Here is a 23,847-nt window from a genome sequence, read left to right as displayed (position 1 = left end):
GCAATGGCTTCCCCCCGCGAGCAAGAGCTCCGTCCCTTTATTCCTATGTCTATGATTTGACTATGAGTATGTCTTGATCGATTTCTTTCCCCCACCACGCGTCATTAGACAAAGAAGAAACTACCATGAAAATAAGCTCTCTCTTTCTAAAATTTGACGTTTCCGAAACAAAGGAGAGAGTAGGAATTCGCGGTCTATATATTATACGTCTATGATTCTACTACACTAAACATCTGACAAGCAACTTTATATCTGCCAATTAAAAATATAATTGTAGATTAATTTAATAGATTGTTATTTATCTATGTTTCTGTTACTATATTTTAGCTTTAGTATATTTTTTAAAGAGAAAGATATACATATATATATATATATATATATATATATATATATATGTGTGTGTAAGATATATGTATATATAAAGCAACTAGAGTTCATGTATATTTCAGTCTATTTTTTATGCACATTATTTATATTTCTATTGTAAAATAATAAAAGGATTAGAATCAATAAATTATAATGATAAAATAATAAACATTTTTTAAATTTACGAAAATAATTTCTATATTTATTATATATATAAAAAAATTATTTTTTTTAATTTTTAATTATTTTATTCAATAAAATACAACTTCTCTCTCTACATTAAGTCTCATTTAAAGCATATATACTTATCATATGATATTATATAGCATAAAATTAATGTCTTTAAAATTAATGTTCTTTATCCATAATAATCTCAATAGTTCCATTAATAAATTTGAAAAAGTGTACAATATTCAAGTCTTTATTGTACATGCAGCGTATGGCTGATTATGTTTTATCTTAGCAATTACACTTCGTATCCATTCAATATGATCATATACTTCTGTATATAAGGTATATAAATTAGTATCACAACGCGCAGTTCCACCTTCTAATATCACGCCAAGGGAAACGCTAACAATACCTCTGAGATACCATAGACCATCAGTTTCAAAAACTAATCCTCCACCACTATCAGTATCACAAACGGAAAAACCTGAAATATACCGCTTATAATGCTTATAACTAAAAAATTATTGTACTTCTTACAATTTTATAGGATAATAATTCTTACAAATGATTGAAGAATAATTATACTTTCCTCTCATTTTCTTATTTTATACAATTTGAAAATTATATATATATTTTACTTATACAGGATGTCCCAGACCACCTATACACCCCTTTTAAAATGAAAATAAATGACTTTTATCAAAAATCGCGAACAATTTTTAAGTAAATCGGGTAGGCTCTATCAAATGGTGACATTTTCAATTTTTGATTCCGACCGGAAATACGCCATCCGGATCGGAAGTTGAATTTTTTTAGGGGAACATGGTACTTTTTATTACAGATTCGAATTGTACGTAAAAAAATAAGAAACTTTTGTATCAAACGTTTTTTCTGAAAGTGCCTCTGTCAATCTTAAAATTGACCTTGAAAGTAACTGTGAAAGTAACTTTGACAGACTTTCAGAAAAAACGTTTGATACAAAAGTTTCTTATTTTTTCACGTACAATTCGAATCTGTAATAAAAAGTACCATGTTCCCCTAAAAAAATTCAACTTCCGATCCGGATGGCGTATTTCCGGTCGGAATCAAAAGTTGAAAATATCACCATTTGATATAGCGTACCCGATTTACTTAAAAATTGTTCGCGATTTTTGATAAAAGCCATTTATTTTCATTTTGAAAGGGGTGTACGGGTGGTCTGGGACACCCTGTATATTATTGATCAATTTTATGGAAAATATAGGATAACATTGAGAACTAATATTAGTTGTTCTTTGACTAACCATTCGTATGGCCTCCGCAAAACTTATCAGTAGTAAGATATTGTTGTTTATTGGCATCTTGGCTTGCAGACTTGCATTGACTGAATGGAATATATGGTACTGTCAAAGCCCGTAAGATTGCACTGTATTCACCTGTTGCAGTTCTACCACGTGCCCAAACTTTTCCAATCACACCTGCTTCTAACACACCATCGCTGAAAAGATCTATACATACAGGAACTAACGTAGATGACAATACAAATGGTTGCATGAGTTCCAATATCGCGATATCCTTAACATAATGGGTGCGTTCGTTTACGCAGTCGCTGCCGCACACAGATGTCATTCATTTATCTATAGTGTACGTGATGTAAACTATAGATAAACAATTTGCATGCAATTAACAATTACATATTTTTTCTTCGAAACAACTATGTGTTTTCTATACACCAATTGATTCCTCTCATTATTTTGTACATAAAAATATTAAGGTAAGATAATCGAAAATTGAATATTTTACAAGATATTTTACGGTTTATGTAAAATTAAAAAATGATTTCAAGCCTCATAACTCGGAAAGTACTTAATGAAAACTAACTTAATTATAGTGTTTTGGAAAGCTCTCGAGATGAGCTGCAAGAATATGCAATAAAAAGCAGGCAGTTTCATTTAAAAAATTGAAAGTGACCTTTACGTGATCTTCAAGTAACTATTCAAGGTCAAATTAATGACATCATCTTATGTCCCCCTTGAAACCTTTTGTCTGAAACATTTTTTTGTAAAAGGCGTAGGAAAAGAGATATTTGGGGTGGGACATTAAAATGGCCCACCCTGTATATATTAGAAAAATAGAATATATTTTAATAATACTTCATTAAAGCTTTAGTTCATTAGGAAACATTTTCAAAGTATAACTTAAATAGGAATTATAACATAGAAAGACATTTGTGTGTGAATTATCTCAATGAGAGTGATAATATAATAATATGTGATTATTATATGCTAGCTATAGAAATAAAATTATTTAAAAATTACTATTTATAGTCTGTTACTATTTCTCATAATTTTAAGACTATGTCCAAAGCTTTTCTTTTGCTAAATCATTGTTTGATGTTGGCCTCCTAACATCTATATTTGGATAATTTGGATCTTTATTTGTATGTATAATGACTCTGTCATTCAAAATTTCAATAAATGTTACATTGTTCCGATCTAAAGTGGTATGCAACGCAAGATTAGTATCGTTAAGATAAATATTTATTGTGAGCGGACCTGGAATACATCGTATAGGCTCTGGTACCCATTGACCATTCTTATTACATCTCACAAAATCTCTTCGGCTTGAAAATAGAGAGCTTTCATATTGATAACTGTCTCGGGAGGACAATTTGGCACTTGTTCCAGGTAAAACTGGAGAATCACAAGACACCCACTCATTGTTGTATGTACAGTCGGCATTAATTGATACTGAACTTAAAGATTGACAGCGTTTTTCTATCAAAAAATATTTTAAACATGAAATTAATACATAATTGCACATGAAAAATACCTGTTATATTAAAATATTTCAACATTGTAAATGTCATATCTCTAAACATATTTTTTTTATACATATTTCTTATATTATACAAATATGTGTGTAATTATTATTATTATACCTATACAACTAGGTATATTAAACCATTTTCCTTCAACACTGCAGCTTACATCCATAGAACCTTTTATCTTGAATCTCTATATCCTGAATCGCAGGAGTAAATTAGATGAGAGCCTGGTCCGAAGTTCACTCCTTCCGAAACATCACAGTCCTGTTCAGTGTTTGAACATTGCGATCGATGCAACTTCCAATGACCGCAAAACGGTCATTGCGGTTGCGGTGGGGCTTTGCAAGTTTTCGTGCCAGATATTGGAACAAAAGGACTTGGTGAAGTTTGTGCATACCCGGAACCAATATACACTATGAGAAATCCAGGAAACAATTTTATTAGATAATGAGAATTTGATTTTTCTCTATTATATACATTACATGCGTTTACTACATGTGTTGTATAATTATACGTGTGTGTGTATATATAAATTAAAATTACATTTTATAAAATTTTTAACTATTATTAGAATTTTTCTAATAATATGCATGCAAAATCCTGTTTGATGATTATAAATTTTTTTATGACAAAATCAATTAATTACAATAATGTCGACTTGTATCTTTAAAAGGAAAATTTTAATAAACGTGACAGAAATAACACACATCACATATTCGCGAATATTTTCTTCGTTTATTATCTACCAATATATATGTAAACATATAAATTCTTCTACTGGAGGTTCAAGGTCATCAAACTAGTTTCTAAAACTGGTTAAGATTACGACGACGGTTTCTAAAACTGGCTAAGATTATGACGACGATTTTGCAAATCTTTTGAATTAAAATGTTGCAGATACTTAATATATTATAAAACAAATTTTAGCGCATATATGCATAAAATTCGTCCCAATAAATGCAAAATAAATAAAAATAAATGGAAGTAAAAAATTTTTTTATTAATTGTCTCTCATCCACAAGAAACTATTCAATCAGTTATATACATATATAATTCATTGATTTCAATTAAAATTAAAGTATACAAATGTATATAAGAATAATTTTAAACAATTTTGAAATACCTTTAATATTTTTTCAAAACTTTTATGTTATATGTGATGTTATTTTTTATTAATATGATTTCATTACTATGGAATGCCTAGAAGTTCATTATTGAATATAAGATAATATCAATCGTCAGTGAAAAACAACCATATTTTTATTCTCAGATTGTTTTTCAATGCTATTTTAAAGTAATATGCTTCAAAAGATTTCTCCTAAGCCTAATTTTAATGTAATTTAAGTTTCTTTTATATATTATGCTGTTATTATATACTAATAAATAAAAAACTTCGAGAAAAAAATTAAATTAATAATAATTTCTTTAAAACATTGTAGTTTTACAGTTTCGTAATATTCTTACTTTCATAAACATGTAATAAGATTCTTATTTACCATAAACAATCATTAGTAGCGCAGAAACTTGCTTGATAATCCGCATGATAAAGCATTGGCGAAAGACCGACAATTGTTTGATCTGCTCCTTCTTATATAACGCTCGATCACTAACTGCGATCATCTACTAGTTAGTAGTTACCACAAGGCTGGGATAACTGGGGATAACCCAAGCAAAACGTGCGCGTCATCTTTGTGTGTGCGTAAATGTGCGGAGATGTACAAGGAAAGTATGTATGTGTTAACATATGCTACATATAAATCAACAAGAATCAACACAACGATGTATGTGAAACATTCACAATTTAGTTCAAAGAACTCCTACAAAAAAGATGATATCAAGCGGCGCGGTAGCGTCGCGACGCCAAGTACATAAAAAACTGGTAAAAAATTGGATCTGAGCATTGAGAGTCACTATTCTCGACGCGGCGCTACTAAGTAGCTTATCCGGAATTTTACGTCAAATTGACGTCAAATAAACTTTCGATTGAAATATTTCAGAAACTAAAGCCGTAATTAAAAATCTAACGGCATTTTTCTTATATAATGTGTTTCGATTAAATATTTCAGAAACTAAAGCCGTATTGATAAAAAAATCGATGATAAAATTGACTATAATTGCATGGTAAAAAAATTATAGTTAGGATACTCATTTTTATAGTAAATTTTACTATAATACTGGTAATATAAACTATATACGCATGGTACCGAGAAACAATGAAACTTTGTACTATAATTTATAATAATTTCAAATATCATATAAGTAAAAAATGAAAGAAAGGAATGATACATATAATTTTACTATTCATATAGTCATTGTAACATTAATAATGGTAAATATTACTATATTATTATCTTTCGTTTAGATATTAATATAGTAGTAATAAATGAAAAAAATTATAATAACAGCTATATCTAAATAGTACGTGGAACCTAATGAATAGCACATTTAACAACATAAAACTTATTATTTGGAATGATTGTATGTGGCACATGTTTCTTCGCTTGCCGTTACGCGGCGCACTACTCTTAACTTTTCTCATATTCAATATTTGGCATAAAATGTATATAAAGGACTGGTATTAAACACGTAAGATCTAAAGTATATTTTTTTCCTCTTAGCAGTAGTGCAAGAAAGAGGATGCTACTCACACGCAGGTTCTCGGATTGTATGCATGTGAGCATCCTCTTTCTGACATATCACTGTTTATCAGTTTAATTTCAGACAAACTGAATTTAAAATAATTTATTTAATAATCTGGATTCCTTGTTAGGATTCAGAATATTAAACAGATTATTTGAAATTATAGACGGAAAAAAACTTTTAAACGTCTTGGTGCTGCGTATATTAAAAATCTGTAATATACGTAACATGTATTACAGATTTTCAGTACTGATAGTGAATTTCGGAACACTACGTATACCATATGGTTACATAAAATGGATATTATGATTTTACGAACTATATTTTCATATTATATCAACTATATTTTTTATAGTAAAATGCACTATTATATGTGCTTGGCGCCTTAAGATACTTATAGAAGATAAATTATAGTGAAATTATGATAATTTCAACTATAATTTTTTATCAGTGCGTAATTAAAAATCTAACGGCATTTTTTTCATATAATGTGAATACAAGCTTTCGATTGTGACCAGTTTGAATAAAATCGGTGCAGTCAATCCCGAGAAATCATAATCGCATGTCAGAATTGCGACATTTTTCATTTTCCTTCATAATAAGGTTCATGAACGTATCTTCGCATGCACACATTCAAAGCGATTTTGTCTCTCAAGCTGCGTTCATACCGCGCATATATGATTATTCGCTTTAGTGTGCAAAAATGCTTTAAAAGACAAAACCATTTACGTACATGTGTGTGCATACGTGTGATATGTGTATATGTGTATATGTGTGTGTATACGTGTGAGAGATTAATTTATCGCATAACAATTTTCAAAAACCTCTTGGGGGCAAAATCTCGAAAACGATATCACAAAAATATAAAAATGTGCCGTTAGATAAGATTTCTAAGAAGACTAATTTATCGTATTATAACAATATTCAAAAAACCCCGTAAATCATATAGTTTAAAACAGGAAAAAGCTAAATTTTTGATGGGCCCAATGTAAAATTTGAAATTACACTACGGACCGCGCACGCGCGTAGCTAAATTTCGAACTTATATATCTTGTTTCCTCTGTATTACCTGGAAATCACCACATAGAGATTAGGCAAAGTGAAATCTCTTTTTTTTATTTTCTCTAAAGTGAAAAGCTTCGCAGGTCGTTTCTGGCCCACAGGCTGTCTGTTGCATATTCGTAGTATAAAACTTATTTTATAAAAATGTAAATTGTACTTACTAAATATACACAATTAACAAATATACATATATAAACAATTTATTCCCATTTTCTTTTAATTTCGCCTTATAACTATCAGATTCAGAAAAAAATCAAGTGCAGACTAGAATCTAGCGCTTATTTTGTTCATGTATTAATGTGATACCTTTTTATTAACAAGGGAAATTAGTATTTACCAAGCATTATAATTTATAATGTATAATATTTTATAGTTATATTTAACGCAATTTTCGAAATGTATATCTATGTAATCTATTTTATTTGTGATTTTGTAACTTATAAAAGATATAAATATCACTAAATATTACCAATATTATAAAATATCCTTCCCCTTTTTTCTCTTTATATACATAAATAAAAACATATAAAACATATATAATAATTTTAATTCCCCAAAAAAGTTTTTTTAGTTTGAATTTTAGATTTAAAATTATTTAAATTTATAATTAGTTCAAATTGTTACACTTTTGCTCATCAAACATGTTTCTTATATTAATTTAAATTGTATTTTCTACATATATTTTGTATTTTCATAAATGTGTAAATGCTTCTTTGCAGTAACTTACTTATTGTACTTAAACTACTTACCTTATTGTAATTAAAATTGTGGCGGGTTAAGATGATAGTTTTGTTGAAATAAATTGTAATTAGCGTGTTATCCTCAAGCTTAATGCTACATATATATGCGTAATCGCGATCTTATCACTTCTGAAGATCACCGAAGACTAACTTGGTAACTGGCACATTGTAGCTAATATAATCAGATAATAAGGTCATGTACGATTGTTCCCTTAGTAAACATAATCAAAAGACTCGATATGTAATCAAATAGATACATAATGTTTTTAAATTTAACGTAATTTTTCTCAAGAGTATAAACAATCAAAGAATTATATATTTTAATTCTCTATTCGTAGAAAAGTATTTAGATTTTCGCTGATTATGATATATTTGCTCATTTATTTGAAAAATGAATTATTTAAAAAATTAGTATAGAAATCGAAGACCAATAATTTCTTAAATTAATTTTTTGTAAATTAAAAAGAAAATAGGAAATGAATAATTATTTATACTGTATAAATAATAATAATCATAATAATTAATCATAATAATTAAAATAATTAAACGGTTGAAATACATGAATGGCATCCTTATAATTCTCGCTATGTGCTAATGATTCAATAAAAGTATTATAAAAGTACTGTAAGATTCATTTGTTTATTCATTTCGCATAATTTCGGACGGATAGATAAGGAATTGTCAATATCGTGTTTTATACATAAATAGTTACGGTTATACTTTTCTTTCAGCTTTCTCAAAGTTTTTTACTAATATCATCGCAATATTTAGTTTCTTCTTTTTTGTAATAAACAAACGCATATTCTGCATTGTGAGATTATACGAAACCAGCTGTCGATTAACGAATCGCTAAAGTAGTGAAGTAATTGATGCACGGGAACTATCCACACGGAGAGCATAAAAGAACGGCTTGTAAATATTTCGCTGGTTTAATATCTTTGAAGTAATCTCAACGTACATCACATATTTTTTTCTGAATATTATCACAGTATTTAATATAATTAAATACAAAATGTTTTAGAAATGCTTGTTAAAGTTCATCCAATAACGAAATAATTAAAAGAATAATTTAAAAAATAAATAAATATAAAATAAATATAAAGAAAAATTTATGTTTATATTAACAACATTTGAAATCTCTTCGCTAAAATATTATGGGATTTAAAAAAGTTACTTTTTAGTATATAAATCTTTTTATTTTTTTTTAGGCAAATTTCAAAAGATTCGTAATACCAGGCAACGATTATTGAAAATTACACATCGACGTGTCTTGGAAACAATGACATATACTCTAAATACAGATGTTGAAATGTTAGAAGAAGGAATACAAGAATGATTACGTAAACATATTTAGCAATTTCATCGCGGAGGATGGAAAACAAGCTATTACTGCTTATCTTCAAGTTGTGAGTCTCCCCACATTTGGTACAAAATAATCATTTTATTTAATATGATAGTGATGGTGATAATTGTATTTAATATGACATTGACGACAATAATTATGCTGTTATATTTTACCGTGATGTGTATGAAACTTGCGGGATCATAAGGAATCTGGGTGATCGACTTCTCAATTTAATAAAGTACAACAAGTTATACAATAAATTGCTGCGTAACAGATGGTACTACCGAAAAGTTTTAGGGCAAATGCCCCATATCGATTTATTAAAATTAAATCTTGAATTTGGAATCCAACAATTATTTTACGTAAGTACCTCGGTTAAAAATTAACTTATCCGTAAACTGAATTTATATCATATTTTTTTGATCATAGCAATGCAATTTATGCACGAAATATAAAGTTTGAATTCACTTCTGCATTAAAACAACTTTATATATAACTATTATTATGTATAATAGAAAGATCTTATTAATCGACAAATAAAGTTCCAGTCCAAGCAGTATTAAACATCACTTTTGAATTTTATAAATAATATTTCTCAAATTTATAAATGTTTCATACAAATAATTGTATAATATTAAAAATTATACTATTCCTTTTTCTATGTTTTGCAATATATTTTTTTCTGTCAAATAATTATATAATTACAAGTATAAAAATGAATAAAATAGAAAATAATATAATTAAAAGTTTTCTTTTGTTTTAATTAACTTTGTAAAACTAAATTCATTTGCTTGTAATTCAAATCACTTTTTATTTTCAAACAAATCTGACATACGAAACACATGTACTTGATTGACATAAAGGCAATATGAATGTGAAAGGACTTGTATAAACTCGTAAGAACATTGATATTTGTAGTGATTAGCAATTATAGAAATACCGGATAAATATAAAATAAATATATAAAACTGCATTGATATACCAATGGATATTATATTTACATTCTTACGTATAGTTAATCATATGCACACATATATAAGTCTACTTAAATTTTATTCTTAAATGTTATATATTGGAAAGTCAAAAAATACAGCTTGTTATTATAATTACATTAAATAGAATTTCGAAATAAGAAATCTTCGAAATATAAACATTTTCTACAGATTTTTTCGAAAAATTTATATTATGTGTGTGTGTGTGTGTGTTTGTGTGCGTATTATGTCATAAAATTGCATTTATATAAAAAAGTTACCGCTCACACAACACACACACAACATTTAGTTTGCAAGATATGATAATAAAATATAATTTATGTCAATATACAATTGAGAAAGTTATGAACTATGTTCCATTATTATATTTGTATAAAATTATAAAATATATATATTGTTTATGTTCATTACTATGAAGATTATAATTACAACAATATGATATTAAAAAATAGTCAAAATTTCTAAAATGTATTCTTCATTAAATAATATGATTTCAAATATAGAAAGCATATTAATGTTTAACATATATGGACGAATGATGCACTACTACATTTTTAGAAGTCTAAACGAATAGTTTTTTCGAGCAACTTTTGTGGCAAAGTTTATATTTAGATATAAGATTCTTATATCTAGATATAAGAAAATCCGTGAATGCATCTTACTTTGAACATTTATAAACAATGAAAACGAAATTACTATAAAAATATTCATAATGAAAATATAATATGAAAATATAAAAGTATTCATAATAAAATAAAAATGTGTACGTTATATTGTTATAATTATAATTATTACATATTATAATCTTCTGTAAACTCCACAAATGTCTGAAATCTTGAAATTTCGTACTTGCGTCTTTTTATCTTCTGATAGATTAATAAATCTAGTTTGCGAATTTCTGTCACGTAATTAATCTACAATAATAATATATTGATTAATAAATATATTGTTAACACATAATAAATTCTTTTCTTAAAACAAAAATCTAATGCAGTATTGTTTCCAGTTTATTGCATGATTAAAATATATATGCATATATATATATATATATATATATATATATATATATATATAAATGATAAAAAATAATAATAAAAAGTGTTTAATAAAAAGAAATATTAAATGAATAAAGATATTTGTGCATTCCAAGAATTTACCTTTAATAGTTTAATTAATAGCTCGGACATATGTTCAATAGTTAATTTTTGATTAATATCCAGAAACTGTTTTATCTGAAATAAATTTGAATATGTTATTGTCTCAATGATTAATAATTTAATCTTGCGTTATGAAAATTAGATATAGTATAATTTTGCATTTTTAATACATTTAATACAAGATAGTTGTTTTATAATTAAGATTCTTGCAATATTTGTAGATAAGTTTAACAATTAATTCGTAAATTAGTTAATGTATATTATAAAATACCGCAAGTTATAATACAATATTCAAGTTTACAAAATTTACCTGATTAAGTTGTTTTTCAGAATACACATGATTAATAATATCGACTAATGTTGCAATAATATATTCTCTATAAATTAAAAATAATAAACTTTTAATTAATATATATGACAAATTTCTGTGTAATACATTACTATGAATAGAATTTATAGAAGTGTGTATAAAAGAAAAATATCACACACATTACCTGGGTATCTTCTTTAAATTCCTTAATATATTGTCAAGCGTTTCATTATTGTTTGCATGTTTCGCATTAATATGAAAAATATCATTTAAATAATTATCTCCCATTTCTTTATTAAAATTATTGAATAATGTTTCTGTATATTTGATAATAGTAGCAGAATTATTGGAACAAGCAAGGAATTTCGAAGTTATTACATTAGGATTCTCAATATGTTTACTCCATACTTTATCCCAAATACTACTGTTCGCTCTCATTAAACCATTACAGAACGTCCAATGTCTCCACCATGGCAAAAGTCTATGATATTCAGGAGAAAGTTAAAAATTTGTTAGAGGAATTTAGTTCATGGTTTTAATAGAAAATTGTTATTCATTAAGTACCATTCCATATGTCATATGAAAGGAAAAATGTAATTATGAAGATTGAAATTGTAAGAAAAATTACTTGTTTCCTTTAGGACTTGTGAGATGTTGATGTAATTTAGTTTCGGCTGCTTTCACGCAACTTGGTTCACCGAGAATACATGCCCATTTACTAGCTTCCTGCCTTAAACAGTCAATTAAATCGTCAGTTTTTTCGTTAGGTTTTTTATTATAACCGATATTTTGAAGAAGCCCATTCAAACTGTTCAAGATTTTTGTCTAGAAATAATAAAAATATAATATTATAAATAGAATCTAAATACAAATATAATACTATAAATAATATAAATACAATACTATAAATTTTATTAGTTACTTGTAAAAAAATTGTAAATTAATATGATACTAGTAAAACTTCTCTAGTTTAATAAAAAGAGTGGATAGAATATTATTATAAAATTTCTCAATCTTATTAAATCTTTTTAAATCATACAAAACATTTATAATAGTCTACCTTGAAATTACTAATTTTTTTATCTGGAAATGGAAACATTCTTGATATATCTTCGAGAGCCTTAAACATAGGATACCATGCGACATAATCTGTCTCTCGCGATAGATATTCCGTGACTTTCAAAAATATAGAAAAATTGAGTACGTCTCTCATCACGAAATGATATACATCATCGATAATTTGAGCACGATTAAGAACATGTATATTCGTATATTCCGCAGAATTCAGATATCTTGCGATATTTTTCCAATTCTTGAGTTCATAATTAACACGATAATATCCTGTTGTGCATAAAAAAAGTTTTCATTTATTAAAATAACAATTTTCTTCATTAAATTTATTAAAATATTTCCAAATTTGTATATTCTCTTTTTCTTATGTTATTTACGATAATATTATTTACACTATAATAATCAGTAATTATTTATATAGTTATATATAGTATATTTAGTATATAGTATATAGTATATTATAGTATATAGTATATATAGTATATTTTTATATATTTTATATAAAAAATGTGTAAAAGATTTAATATAAATGTAATATAATTTTGATTCGTAAGTAATGATTAAATTAAGAAACTTTGTCACATGTAATAATATATCTACATCATATCTTTCTCATATCTTTTTTATTTTTAATATAAAAAAGTAATTAAAATTTCGCCATATGCATAAGCTTCCAGTGAATACTGATGGTGAATACTGATAGGTTTTGCCGGATGCATATATGCGTTCGTAGCCGTCAAAAGGTTAAAGTATTGCACTGAAGTTGTAAGATACTCCGTATATATTATAATACCTCAATATACAATATAATACAATTTTGTAAAATTATAATGGCACATTATCTGCAAGAATTTTGTGTAATGGAAAAAACTTAAAATATTTAACATTTTAATTTACAACGAGAAGTATATATATTCCAATAATATAATATAATATTAATTTTATTATGATTTGTGATTAATTTTGTGCATAATTATGTTTACTTAATATTTAAGAAAACATTTGTAAGTAATAGGTGCAACAATTGTAAATAGTAGACTCAAATACGTATATTTAAATATAAAAATAGAGTAAGCCACTAATTATTCGTAATAAATATTTAATTGTTATAAAAATATCAGTTAATATTTACCCATTTGTTGTATGTTAATTATGTACCACTCATCTTCTTTGACAGAAAAATTAAGGAAATATGGACTAAAATAATTTGATACTGAGACTTTCATCCACTCTATATTATGCTGATTCGCGGATATTGTAAAATTGAGTTCTGTCTGCTTAGTTATTGTTATAGGTATCCACCACTCATGTGACAGCTGTATACCTTCGAAATTTTGTAACACTATTATCAAGAAAGGAGGAGGGTCTTTATCAGTTTCAACATTCAATGCAGGATAATGTTTGTATCTTGTCCAAGCTCTCATCATATCTTTTATAATAAAAGATTTCGTATGGGACTGCTTTCTTTCTTCATAAACAATCTGCATATCGTTGCAGAAATCATCGAATGTTGCAGATCTAAACATACTAAATTTAACATTTTACATATATTGCTGACTGTATAAATAAACACAGATTTTTTTACTTTAGAAAAAATACTGATTCATTATTTAAATTGCATAAGTGTATTAATATTTTCTATACTATGTTACTTTTATATAATTTTTCATTCAACTTATCGTTGAGTGACATTGTCCAGTTTATAAAATAGGCTAAAGTAGTAAACATAAACGAAAAGCCAGCATAAGTAACTGATAATATATGGAATACGAAACATGTTAACTTATAATTTATTTTATAATAATTTAAAATTGATTATATATTTATCATATTAGAATATATATAGTATAGTCGAAATCATTGAAATTATGAAAGAAGTTTGATATCATTTTTAAGTAATTAAATAGCAAAAGAATTTTTTAATTGCAAAAGAATTATTTTAAAAACACAAAAAATGCAGAAAATAGAAATCAAAGAAATCGGAAACGCAATCATCAGATACAGCGGCCCAAATATTTGATAATATAATTATAAATGTAATATAAAAAGCAAAATTGGAAACAATTTCATAAATCCCATTTTGTAATGTCTAAGACTGATTGATGGCTTGTTTCATTAATGGAAATTGTTAAATTTTATTTTTAGATGTTGGAAGGAGCAATTTTCAAATTTGACTTGAAGATAATATAAAATTAAATAAAAAGTAGTACTATTTAGATAATTGAATTTTTTGCAGTCTACATCCTTTTCATTCTGTGTGTGTGTATTTTATGTTTTATTCTACAACTACACTTTGTTATATTTTATTACTAAGGTCTTTTCTATTCGTGTTTATTTTTATTTCTATAATATATAATTATTGTGCATTACTTACTGCATTTTATAAAATTTCTCAATGCCTTCTTTAAATATTTTATCGGTGAGGACGTATCGCAACATGCGCAATATAGAAGGTGCTACAACGAAAAAAAAACACGTTAAAAATGCATATAGATGTACATGTTTATATTAAAGTTATTTTAGAATCCACACAAATTTGTCTATTCTATCTAGTTTTTCCGTATAAAATAGTACAGTTTTATACTATATACCTGTTTTCCTATAATTTTAAACTGTTTATACAAGAAATAGTTTTATAGCATTTCTTTTATAGTTTTATATTTCACTATTGTAACGAAATTAGTATGTATATAAAAGGGAGAGTAAATTAGAATTAACTTTCTTATTGTTCATAACATTTATGCCCAGAATTTTGTTGACAATCGTTTATTATTTATTCGATCTTACCTTTGGTATAATAAGAAAAAAAAAAAAGTGATTTAATTTCAGCGGGCTTCTTAATCTCTGATACAAGAGGTTCCATAATAGAATAATCATCTACATGGAGAGATTCTTGTTGCATCTGCACTACAAATAGATCCGACGTACGAAAATCCGCAAAATTCTAATAACAAAAAGTTTCATGTCAGATCAAACAATTTTTAATCAGAGGAATACGTTGCTCGTATATTTTTTTGTTTCGTGTATATTACTACTATTATATATATACTATTATTTTCATTAATAATATCTCTATTTTACAATGCTTTGTGCTATTAGTGTAAGTAAAGCGTTTTTATATTTAAATAAAAAAAGAGAAAGAGCCAGCAAAAGTGGCTTTAAAATATATGTATAATTAATCTATTAAATTGTACATCATTGAAATCGTTTAAAAAAAATTTTGATGCAAGTTTCCTATATCTGATATAAAACATGTATTATACTAATTAAATTATTTTTAATTATGTTTTAAATGTTTTAAAAATATAAAGTATTTAGGTGATCGATGTTATTTACATACTAATAAGATGTTAAGTTACGATTTTTTTCATTATGTGAACAAATATTTTATGTTTAATTCCACATAAGCGAAATAATATTACATAAACATATATATAAAAAAGAACCTTATGAAGAGCATCTATTCCAAGCAACGTAGCAATACCCTGGTTCAACCAATGGTATGACCACCAGGATGGACTGACCGTAATACCAAACCATTGATATGCCACTTGGCGTGCTATTAGACATGCCACTTCAATTTTGTGCGCAAGGGAATCTAGTTCTTCATCATAGATAACAGCTGTTTCTCTAAAAATTATTTATTAGTAATGAAATTACGTAAAATATGTATATTTCAAATATGTAGTATAATAAATTTTTATTTCAATTATATTAGACATGTTACATTAAATATATGCAGTGAAACTAATGATGAGATATATGCACAAAAATTTATTGTCAAATAGATTTTGTTTGGAATATGATATAGATGAGAAATTTGATATTTTTAAATAAAATATGCTATATATACGCGCGCGCACACACACACACACACACACACACACACACACACACACACACATACGTCCGGGTAAATAAAATAACTTATTGTTCTTAAAATGATATATTCCTGACTTAATTCGGAGACAACTTTTTGTTTTGCAAAATTTTGTTTTTGAACAAACAACTTATTATTGGCTGAGAATAAGACGCAGGTAAGAGCGGCGCCATTCATCATCAGAAGTGGGGGCGCTTCAGATTAATAGATAATAATAACTGAGTGAGTGAGAAAAGTGAGAGTGAGAGAGAGAGAGAGAGAGAGAGAGAGAGAGAAAGTGTGTGTGTGTGTGTGTGTGTGTGTTTGTGTGTTCGCATATGTGTATATGTGTCTGTGCGCACTATCGTGTGTAGCGATCAGCTGATCACCTATTTATCTGTATTACCTGTACAAAACGAGACCTAATTTTTCTATAGCATTATGTCGAAGACCTGGCATGAAGACATGCTGGGTTATCGAAATTTTTTCCCAGTTTTCAAAATCATTTTTGAAAGACTTTAAAGTTTGTTGAATAACCTGTTGCGCAAAAGAGAAGAATATTTGAGAAGAATATCTATTCCATACGATTCTCCTAGAGGAATTAATTGGTGCACTATCCAAGTTATATTGAAAGGAAATGGTAAATGTAAACCATTTAGCGTTCAGTAGACAGAATGCCACATGATAAGTAGAGATTTTAAAAGGGATATTGATGTGCATCCATTGCATTGTGATATTATTAAAATCAGTTTCTGTTTCATAATTCGTATTCCATAAAACTATGTATTTTTTATGATGTCTTATTGAAATGTTAAAGGTTGCCTTGAGTTCTGGTTCGTCCCAACACGGAAATATTTGACGAGCGCCAATTGTCTGGAAATGCGTTGCGTACAACCACCTACAACATTTTAATACAAAATCTCGTATAATGGAAGAAATTTTATCGTAGCATTAAAAATTAATTACAAAGTGGAGAATATATAGATGAGTCTCGTGAATAATGCAATACTATAGAAAATGTTTAGACTTGTTTTATGTATTAATTATTATTTTAGTTTTTGTTATAGTTTTCATACGTATATATTCGATAATGTTACAAATACTTTTTACATTTATTATAAAATTAAAGATTGCTTTTTAAGAATTATATTTTAACTTTTTGTTATGATATTATTATTATTATTATTATTATTATTATTATTATTGTTTTTATTACTATAATTTTTTTATATTGTAATAATAAAAATAATAATAATAATAATATAGTGAATTATGTTAACATGCCACACATATTTATGTAACGCTCAATTATATTACAACATACTCAAGTAATAGTAGCTCTACAATATAATAGTAGCTCTACCTTAATTAACATTGAGTAACATTCTCAGAAATTTTTAAAATATTAATATTCACAATTTTCTCCCTCACACACAAATATATACATTTCAAACTATAACGTCTAAATCTTGCAAAGAGAAAGTATATTATGCAAAAAATTACCAAAAATGTACGCAGTAAAATTTGGAGAAAGTTTTAATATAAAATAAAATAATATTCAATAATAATTTTATATGATAATAAGACATATATGTTTTTTCAACCTTTTTATTATATTCGCTATTTACTTACATGTCATTTCCTGTGCTGTTTAGAGAAGAAATCTTAAAGATACTTTCATTATCATCATTTATAAAACTGATAAACTTCATAACGAAGGAATAATATCCACTTGGTATTTTTTCGGCAAAATAAAAGTTGAGAATGTGACTTTTATCGTTATACTTCGTTTCATTCTGTGGAATATATTGTATTTCCTTTTCAATCCTATTAGCATTTTTTTTCAAAAATGCAGAAGTTATATTTATTTGCGGTTTTTGGGCGTGCAAACTTATGCGGCGCGTTGGACGATTAATTTTGATATAAACATGGCATTCCCCAAGGAAATTTGTTATTTCTGGCTGGTCATCTGGCCATAACATCTGAATGTTATAATGATACGGTATTATATGTTTCGATAAACGATATTTATTTGTGAAACCCGTATCATTCTTTGAATTCTCCTCGGGAAAAGATGCTGTTGTACCCATGAATATTAATATATTATATAATAATATGGTGTTAAGTAACAACTTAAGGAATATCATATTGATTTTCTCGTTCCAGAAATCTGTAGAAAAAAATACTTTTTTTTAATAAGAAAAACATAAATTACAATAAAATTAGAGCTCTCCAGTTTTTCTTATGTGTATAATTTTACTAATTTAAACTTAATCGCATTAACTCTCACAATATTATGCTTCTTGTCCTTACTCTTACCAAATATACACATATATGCTGACAAGTAAACAGCTAATGTCAAATCGTACACGAATTTTAAATTATATTACAAAGCAAACGGCAAACGTAAGATACATGTGATATTTCAAATACACTAACAGTATTTTGCGAACTATATTCTAATAATTATGAAGTATTAAGCGTGAATCTCTCAATAGAAATGTTTCGTTATAATCTCTAATTGATAATTATAGTCAGAGAATTTAATCTTCGTACATAATTCACGTCATTTTAAAATCTATGTCTTATAAAACAAAAAATTAATAAAGAATTAAAGAATTGAAAAATTAAATAACAAGTTTGTATTATAAAATATTTTTTCTATTACATTATCAAGTTTCTGAGTAAATAATAATATTTGTCAAACTTATTCATGAGGTTAAATGCAACTATGTTAAAATAAAGATCTTAAATTAATATAGGTCATCAACTTCAGGTCATCAATTGCAATATTTTTTGTATTTTTTATTTCAATTTTTAACCTATTTTAATATTTAAGCAGTCACATTACTCTTTTTAAAACTTTTTAATTTATAGGTTTGAAGAAAACTTGCGTCTATTAATCTTTTAATGGAGATATTTCATTTGTTTATTATCTATTTTAGATGCAAAATACATATATATATATGAGCTCATTTTTGATATGAATTAAATTTATCGAAATATTCTAAAATCCATAAACATAAGGAAATTCGAATTGAAAATAGAAGTAAAATTTAGATTCTGATCAATATTTAATAAAATATTTTAGTTTTGAAAGTAAGTGTAAGGATCATGTAGTTCATGGAATTTGCCTGAATGTCATTGTATTTAATGTACATTTTCAAAGACATATAATTTAAACTTGACGTTCTTTCATTTGACTTATGTGTAACCCAGATTATTTATTTATTTTTGTTATACACATATTCATTATTTATAGTATATATGATATTGTTATTTTATATATATTTATATATATATGATTTATAAAGTTTTCTTCATTGAATATTAGATTTAAAATTATTTAAATTCAAAATTAGTTTGAAATGTTACATTCTTGAAGTTATCTACATTTTATTGAACATCTCTTAATAATTGTAAAAAAGACAACTTGTAGAAGATAAAATTCTACTTGTCAAACTTGTTTCTTATACTAATTTTGAGAAAGATAACTTGTAAAAAGTAAAATTCTACTTGTCAAACTTGTTTTTTATACTAATTTAAATTATATTTTCTACGTACATTTTGCATTTTCGTAAGTATATAAATGCTTTTTTGTGGTTACTTACCTTATTGCATTGAAATTGTAACAAGTGTTAAGATGTAGTTATTTATTGAAATTAATTGCAATTAGCACAATATTATTACAAGCTGTTAATGCCACACATATATATGTAATCACGATCTTACCATTTCGAAGGTTCACTAAAGACTAACGAATTCGATAGCACATTATAGCCAATGCCATGTAAACAAATAATAAAGTCACGATGTATGATTGTTTCCTTAGTTTATACACATAATCCAGACTCGATATGTTATCAAAAAGAGTTTGCATAGCGTTTTAAATTTAAAATAATTGTCAAATTAATTCGTGAATTGCAAAAAGGACTTAACTATGTTCTGTAACTTAATCATATGTTAAAACAAACATCTTAAATTGTTATAAATCATTAATTTACTCAAATTGAAACATATTTTCTAATTTTTATTTCAATTTTTAAACTGATGTTCATTTTTTAATATTTAAGCAGTCAAATTACTATCCTTTGAAACTTTTTAATCTATAGTTTTGTCGAAAGCTCTTTCTGCCTTCGGTCGAAATCTCTAATCTTTTATGTGAGATATTTTACTTATTTATTATCTATTTTAGGTAGGATGAGATCTGACGTGTCAAACACTGCGTTTGATATGCGCGAAGCGTTTTTCGAACGGTTGATTGGCAAACAATAGATTGTGTCGGGCGGTCGCGCATGCTTGTACGGTACGCTTGGTTTAACGACTATTAGTTATTATAATTAATTATTATAATTGTTATTATTGGATGTTTATAATATATACATTTCTTTTGTAAGAAAAACTAGAGTTGAGGAGAGCGGTTAAAATTTCTGTTAATATTTATATATAGAAAAATCTCGAATGTTAAACAAATAGAAAAATCTTGAAAAGATTCTCGATTTAAACTATAATTATATTATTTTATTAATTGTATTTATATGGGAGAATATAAAAATGAATTTTACATTACGCTTTAGATCTAAGTGCTTTTGCGGATGTAATATGATGTTTCTGTTTCAAAAGAAAACTTATAGAAGATGTGTAAATGTCACTAAACGTTGCCCATATTATAAAATGTCTTTATTTTTTCTTTTCTTTATCTATATAAAATATATACGTAATTTTAATTTCCGAAGAAAGTTTTTTCAATGTATATTTTTAAAAAATTTAAAATTAATCCAAAATATTATATTCTTGGAATTATCTACATGTTAATCATTTCTTGTTAATTTTGAGAAAGATAATTTGTAGAAAATAAAATTGTGCTCGTCAAACATGTTTCTTATATTAATTTAAATTGTATTTTCTACATTATTTTACATTCTTCTACATTTTCATAGGTGTGTCAATGTTTCTTTACCTTATTGTAATTTACCTTATTGTAATTAAAATCGTGACAAGTTAAGCTGTAGTTATTTGTTGAAATTATTGCAATTGGTTTTTCTCATAATATGAGTATAAATAATCAAGAAGTTGTATAATATATTTATTTCTCTTTTTTTTAGAGAAATATTTAGATTTTCGCAGATTATGATATATTTGCTCATTTACTAAATTATTTATAAAATTATAGTATAGAAATCTAAGACCAATAATTCCTTAAACAAATTTTTTTGCATATTAAAAAGAAAATAAAAAAAAGAGTAATTACTTAAACTATATTATACTTATATTAATTTAAATTGTATTTTCTACGTATATTTTGTATTTTCATAAATGTGTAAATGCTTCTTTGCAGTAACTTGTTTATTATACTTAAACTACTTACCTTATTGTAATTAAAATTGTGGCGGATTAAGATGTTAGTGTTTTGTTGAAATAAATTGTAATTAGCGTGTTATCATCAAGCTTAATGCTATATATATATGCGTAATCGCGATCTTACCACTTCTGAAGATCACCGAAGACTAACTTGGTAACTGGCACATTGTAGCTAATATAATCAGATAATAAGGTCATGTACGATTGTTCCCTTAGTAAACATAATCAAAAGACTCGATATGTAATCAAATAGATACATAGTGTTTTTAAATTTAACGTAATTTTTCTCAAGAGTATAAACAATCAAGGAATTATATATTTTAATTCTCTATTTGTAGAAAAGTATTTAGATTATGATATATTTACTCATTTACTGAATTATTTATAAAATTAGTATAGAAATCTAAGACCAACAATTCCTTAAACAAATTTTTTTGTATATTAAAAAGAAAATAAAAAAAAGAGTAATTACTTATATTATATAAGTAATAATAATCACAATAATTAATAACAACTAAAATAATAAAATAATAAAATAATTAAATAATAAAATATTAAAATATGCATGAATAGCATTCTTATAATTCGCCATGTGTGCTAAATGATACAATAAAATTGTAAAAGTACTGTAAGTAAGGTTAAGTAACATTCGGAAATTAAGTAACATTTTTTATTCATTCCGCTTTATATGCATAATTTCCGACGCATAGATAAAGAATTGACAATATCGTGTTTTATACATTTATAGTTATACTTACCTTTAAACTTTCTGGAAGTTTTTTTTACTAATATATCATCGCAATATTTACAATTCCTTTTTCTTGTAATAATGACAAACGCATATCTCGCATTGCGTGATTATATGAAAGCTGTCGATCAACGAATCGCTAAATTAGTGAAAAGAAGAATTGGTGCACAGGAAGGTCTATCCACGGAACGTACAAAGAAGTGACTCTTAAATACTTTTGCGGATTTAATATTTTTTTAACATCACGTATTTTCCTCTGAATATTATTACAGTATATTTAATATAAAATTAAATACAAAATACTTTTAAAAATGCTTGTTAAAGTTTATTCAATAACGGAATAATTAAAAGAATAATTGAAAGAAAAATAAAAAGTAAATATAAAATAAATATAAAGAAAAACTTATTTACATTAACAATATTTGAAATTTTTTCGCTAAAATGTTATGGGATTAAAATGAATTTTTAATATAAATCTAGTATATAAATCTTTTTATTTCTTTAGATTCTTTTAATTTCAAGAAGATTCGTAATGCTAGGCAAAGATTACTGAAAGTTAGACATTGACATGTCTTAGAAACAGTAGCATATACTTTAAATACAGATGCTGAAAAGAAGAAGGAATTCTTTTAACAAGAATGATTACGCAAAGATATTTATATAAACGTATTTAGCAGTTTCGCAGGATGAAAAACAAGCTATTGTTATCTATCTTCAACCTATGAATGCCTCGAAAGAATCATTTTATTTATTATGACATTGATGATAATAATAGTATTTAATATGACATTGACGGCAATAATTATGCTATTGTATATTTTACCGTGATGTATATGAAACTTGCGGGATCATACGGAATCTAGGCGATCGACTTCGCAATTTAACAGAGTACAGCAAGTTATACATTGTTGCGTAACAGATGGTACTACCGAAAGACAAGATTTTAGGACAAATGCTTCATATCGATTTATTAAATCAAATCTTGAATTTAGAATCCAACAATTATTTGACGTAAGTACCTCGGTTAAAAATTAATGTTTTCGTAAACTAAATTTATATCACGTTTTTTTTGTTCACAGCAATATTTATTCACGAAATATAAAGTTTGAATTCACTTTTACATTAAAACTTTATATATGACTATTATTATGTATGATAGAAAGCTCTTATTAATCGATGAATCTAGTATCAGTACAGTTACAATAATATCAAATATTAT

The 23,847-nt window shown here is 26.0% G+C and overlaps 1 protein-coding gene, 1 long non-coding RNA gene and 1 pseudogene across 8 annotated transcripts in view; 1 reads left to right on the top strand and 2 right to left on the bottom strand.

Moving 5' to 3' along the window:
• Positions 1 to 636: 636 nt before the first annotated feature.
• LOC145976851 (limulus clotting factor C-like) lies at positions 637 to 5,030 on the bottom strand (annotated as a pseudogene). The gene is made up of 6 exons (XR_014440326.1): positions 4,982 to 5,030; positions 3,458 to 3,756; positions 2,873 to 3,293; positions 2,670 to 2,679; positions 1,821 to 2,145; positions 637 to 1,021 (listed from the first exon to the last, which is right to left on the bottom strand). The product of XR_014440326.1 is annotated as a limulus clotting factor C-like (transcript).
• A 3,430-nt stretch (positions 5,031 to 8,460) lies between these two features.
• On the top strand, positions 8,461 to 9,705 carry LOC145973342 (uncharacterized). Of its 2 annotated transcripts, none has more exons than XR_014439415.1 (4): positions 8,461 to 8,697; positions 8,994 to 9,191; positions 9,336 to 9,492; positions 9,646 to 9,705. It is a non-coding gene; the product is annotated as an uncharacterized LOC145973342 (long non-coding RNA). The 2 variants fall into 2 exon arrangements; XR_014439414.1 differs by having other exon boundaries at positions 9,560 to 9,689.
• Positions 9,706 to 10,164: 459 nt separating this feature from the next.
• LOC145973266 (aminopeptidase N-like) overlaps positions 10,165 to 23,847 on the bottom strand; it is a 37,926-nt gene continuing 24,243 nt past the window's right edge. Inside the window, exons 1-13 of one of the 5 annotated variants that reach the window (XM_083102537.1) lie at positions 21,888 to 22,009; positions 18,152 to 18,689; positions 16,926 to 17,417; positions 16,107 to 16,290; positions 15,448 to 15,604; positions 15,035 to 15,116; positions 13,793 to 14,187; positions 12,650 to 12,930; positions 12,218 to 12,414; positions 11,774 to 12,070; positions 11,590 to 11,656; positions 11,280 to 11,354; positions 10,165 to 11,036 (exon numbers count right to left, since the gene is read on the bottom strand). In XM_083102537.1, the coding sequence (XP_082958663.1) occupies positions 10,914 to 11,036; positions 11,280 to 11,354; positions 11,590 to 11,656; positions 11,774 to 12,070; positions 12,218 to 12,414; positions 12,650 to 12,930; positions 13,793 to 14,187; positions 15,035 to 15,116; positions 15,448 to 15,604; positions 16,107 to 16,290; positions 16,926 to 17,417; positions 18,152 to 18,666 (2,865 nt within the window). In that variant the 5' untranslated portion in view covers positions 18,667 to 18,689; positions 21,888 to 22,009 and the 3' untranslated portion in view covers positions 10,165 to 10,913. Of the gene's footprint in view, positions 11,037 to 11,279; positions 11,355 to 11,589; positions 11,657 to 11,773; positions 12,071 to 12,217; positions 12,415 to 12,649; positions 12,931 to 13,792; positions 14,188 to 15,034; positions 15,117 to 15,447; positions 15,605 to 16,106; positions 16,291 to 16,925; positions 17,418 to 18,151; positions 18,690 to 20,130; positions 20,293 to 21,494; positions 21,512 to 21,887; positions 22,010 to 23,847 lie in introns of those variants that run through there. The other 4 variants (XM_083102543.1, XM_083102527.1, XM_083102539.1 and 1 more) reach the window with 4 other exon arrangements.

This window comes from Camponotus vicinus, unplaced genomic scaffold (assembly GCF_025532165.1).
Source record: "Camponotus vicinus isolate PSW18456_S1 unplaced genomic scaffold, iyCamVici1.0 SCAF_1, whole genome shotgun sequence".
Classification (NCBI taxonomy): domain Eukaryota; kingdom Metazoa; phylum Arthropoda; class Insecta; order Hymenoptera; family Formicidae; genus Camponotus; species Camponotus vicinus.
Note: the sequence above shows the minus strand (reverse complement) of the source record. Positions and strands in the feature narration are given on the sequence as shown.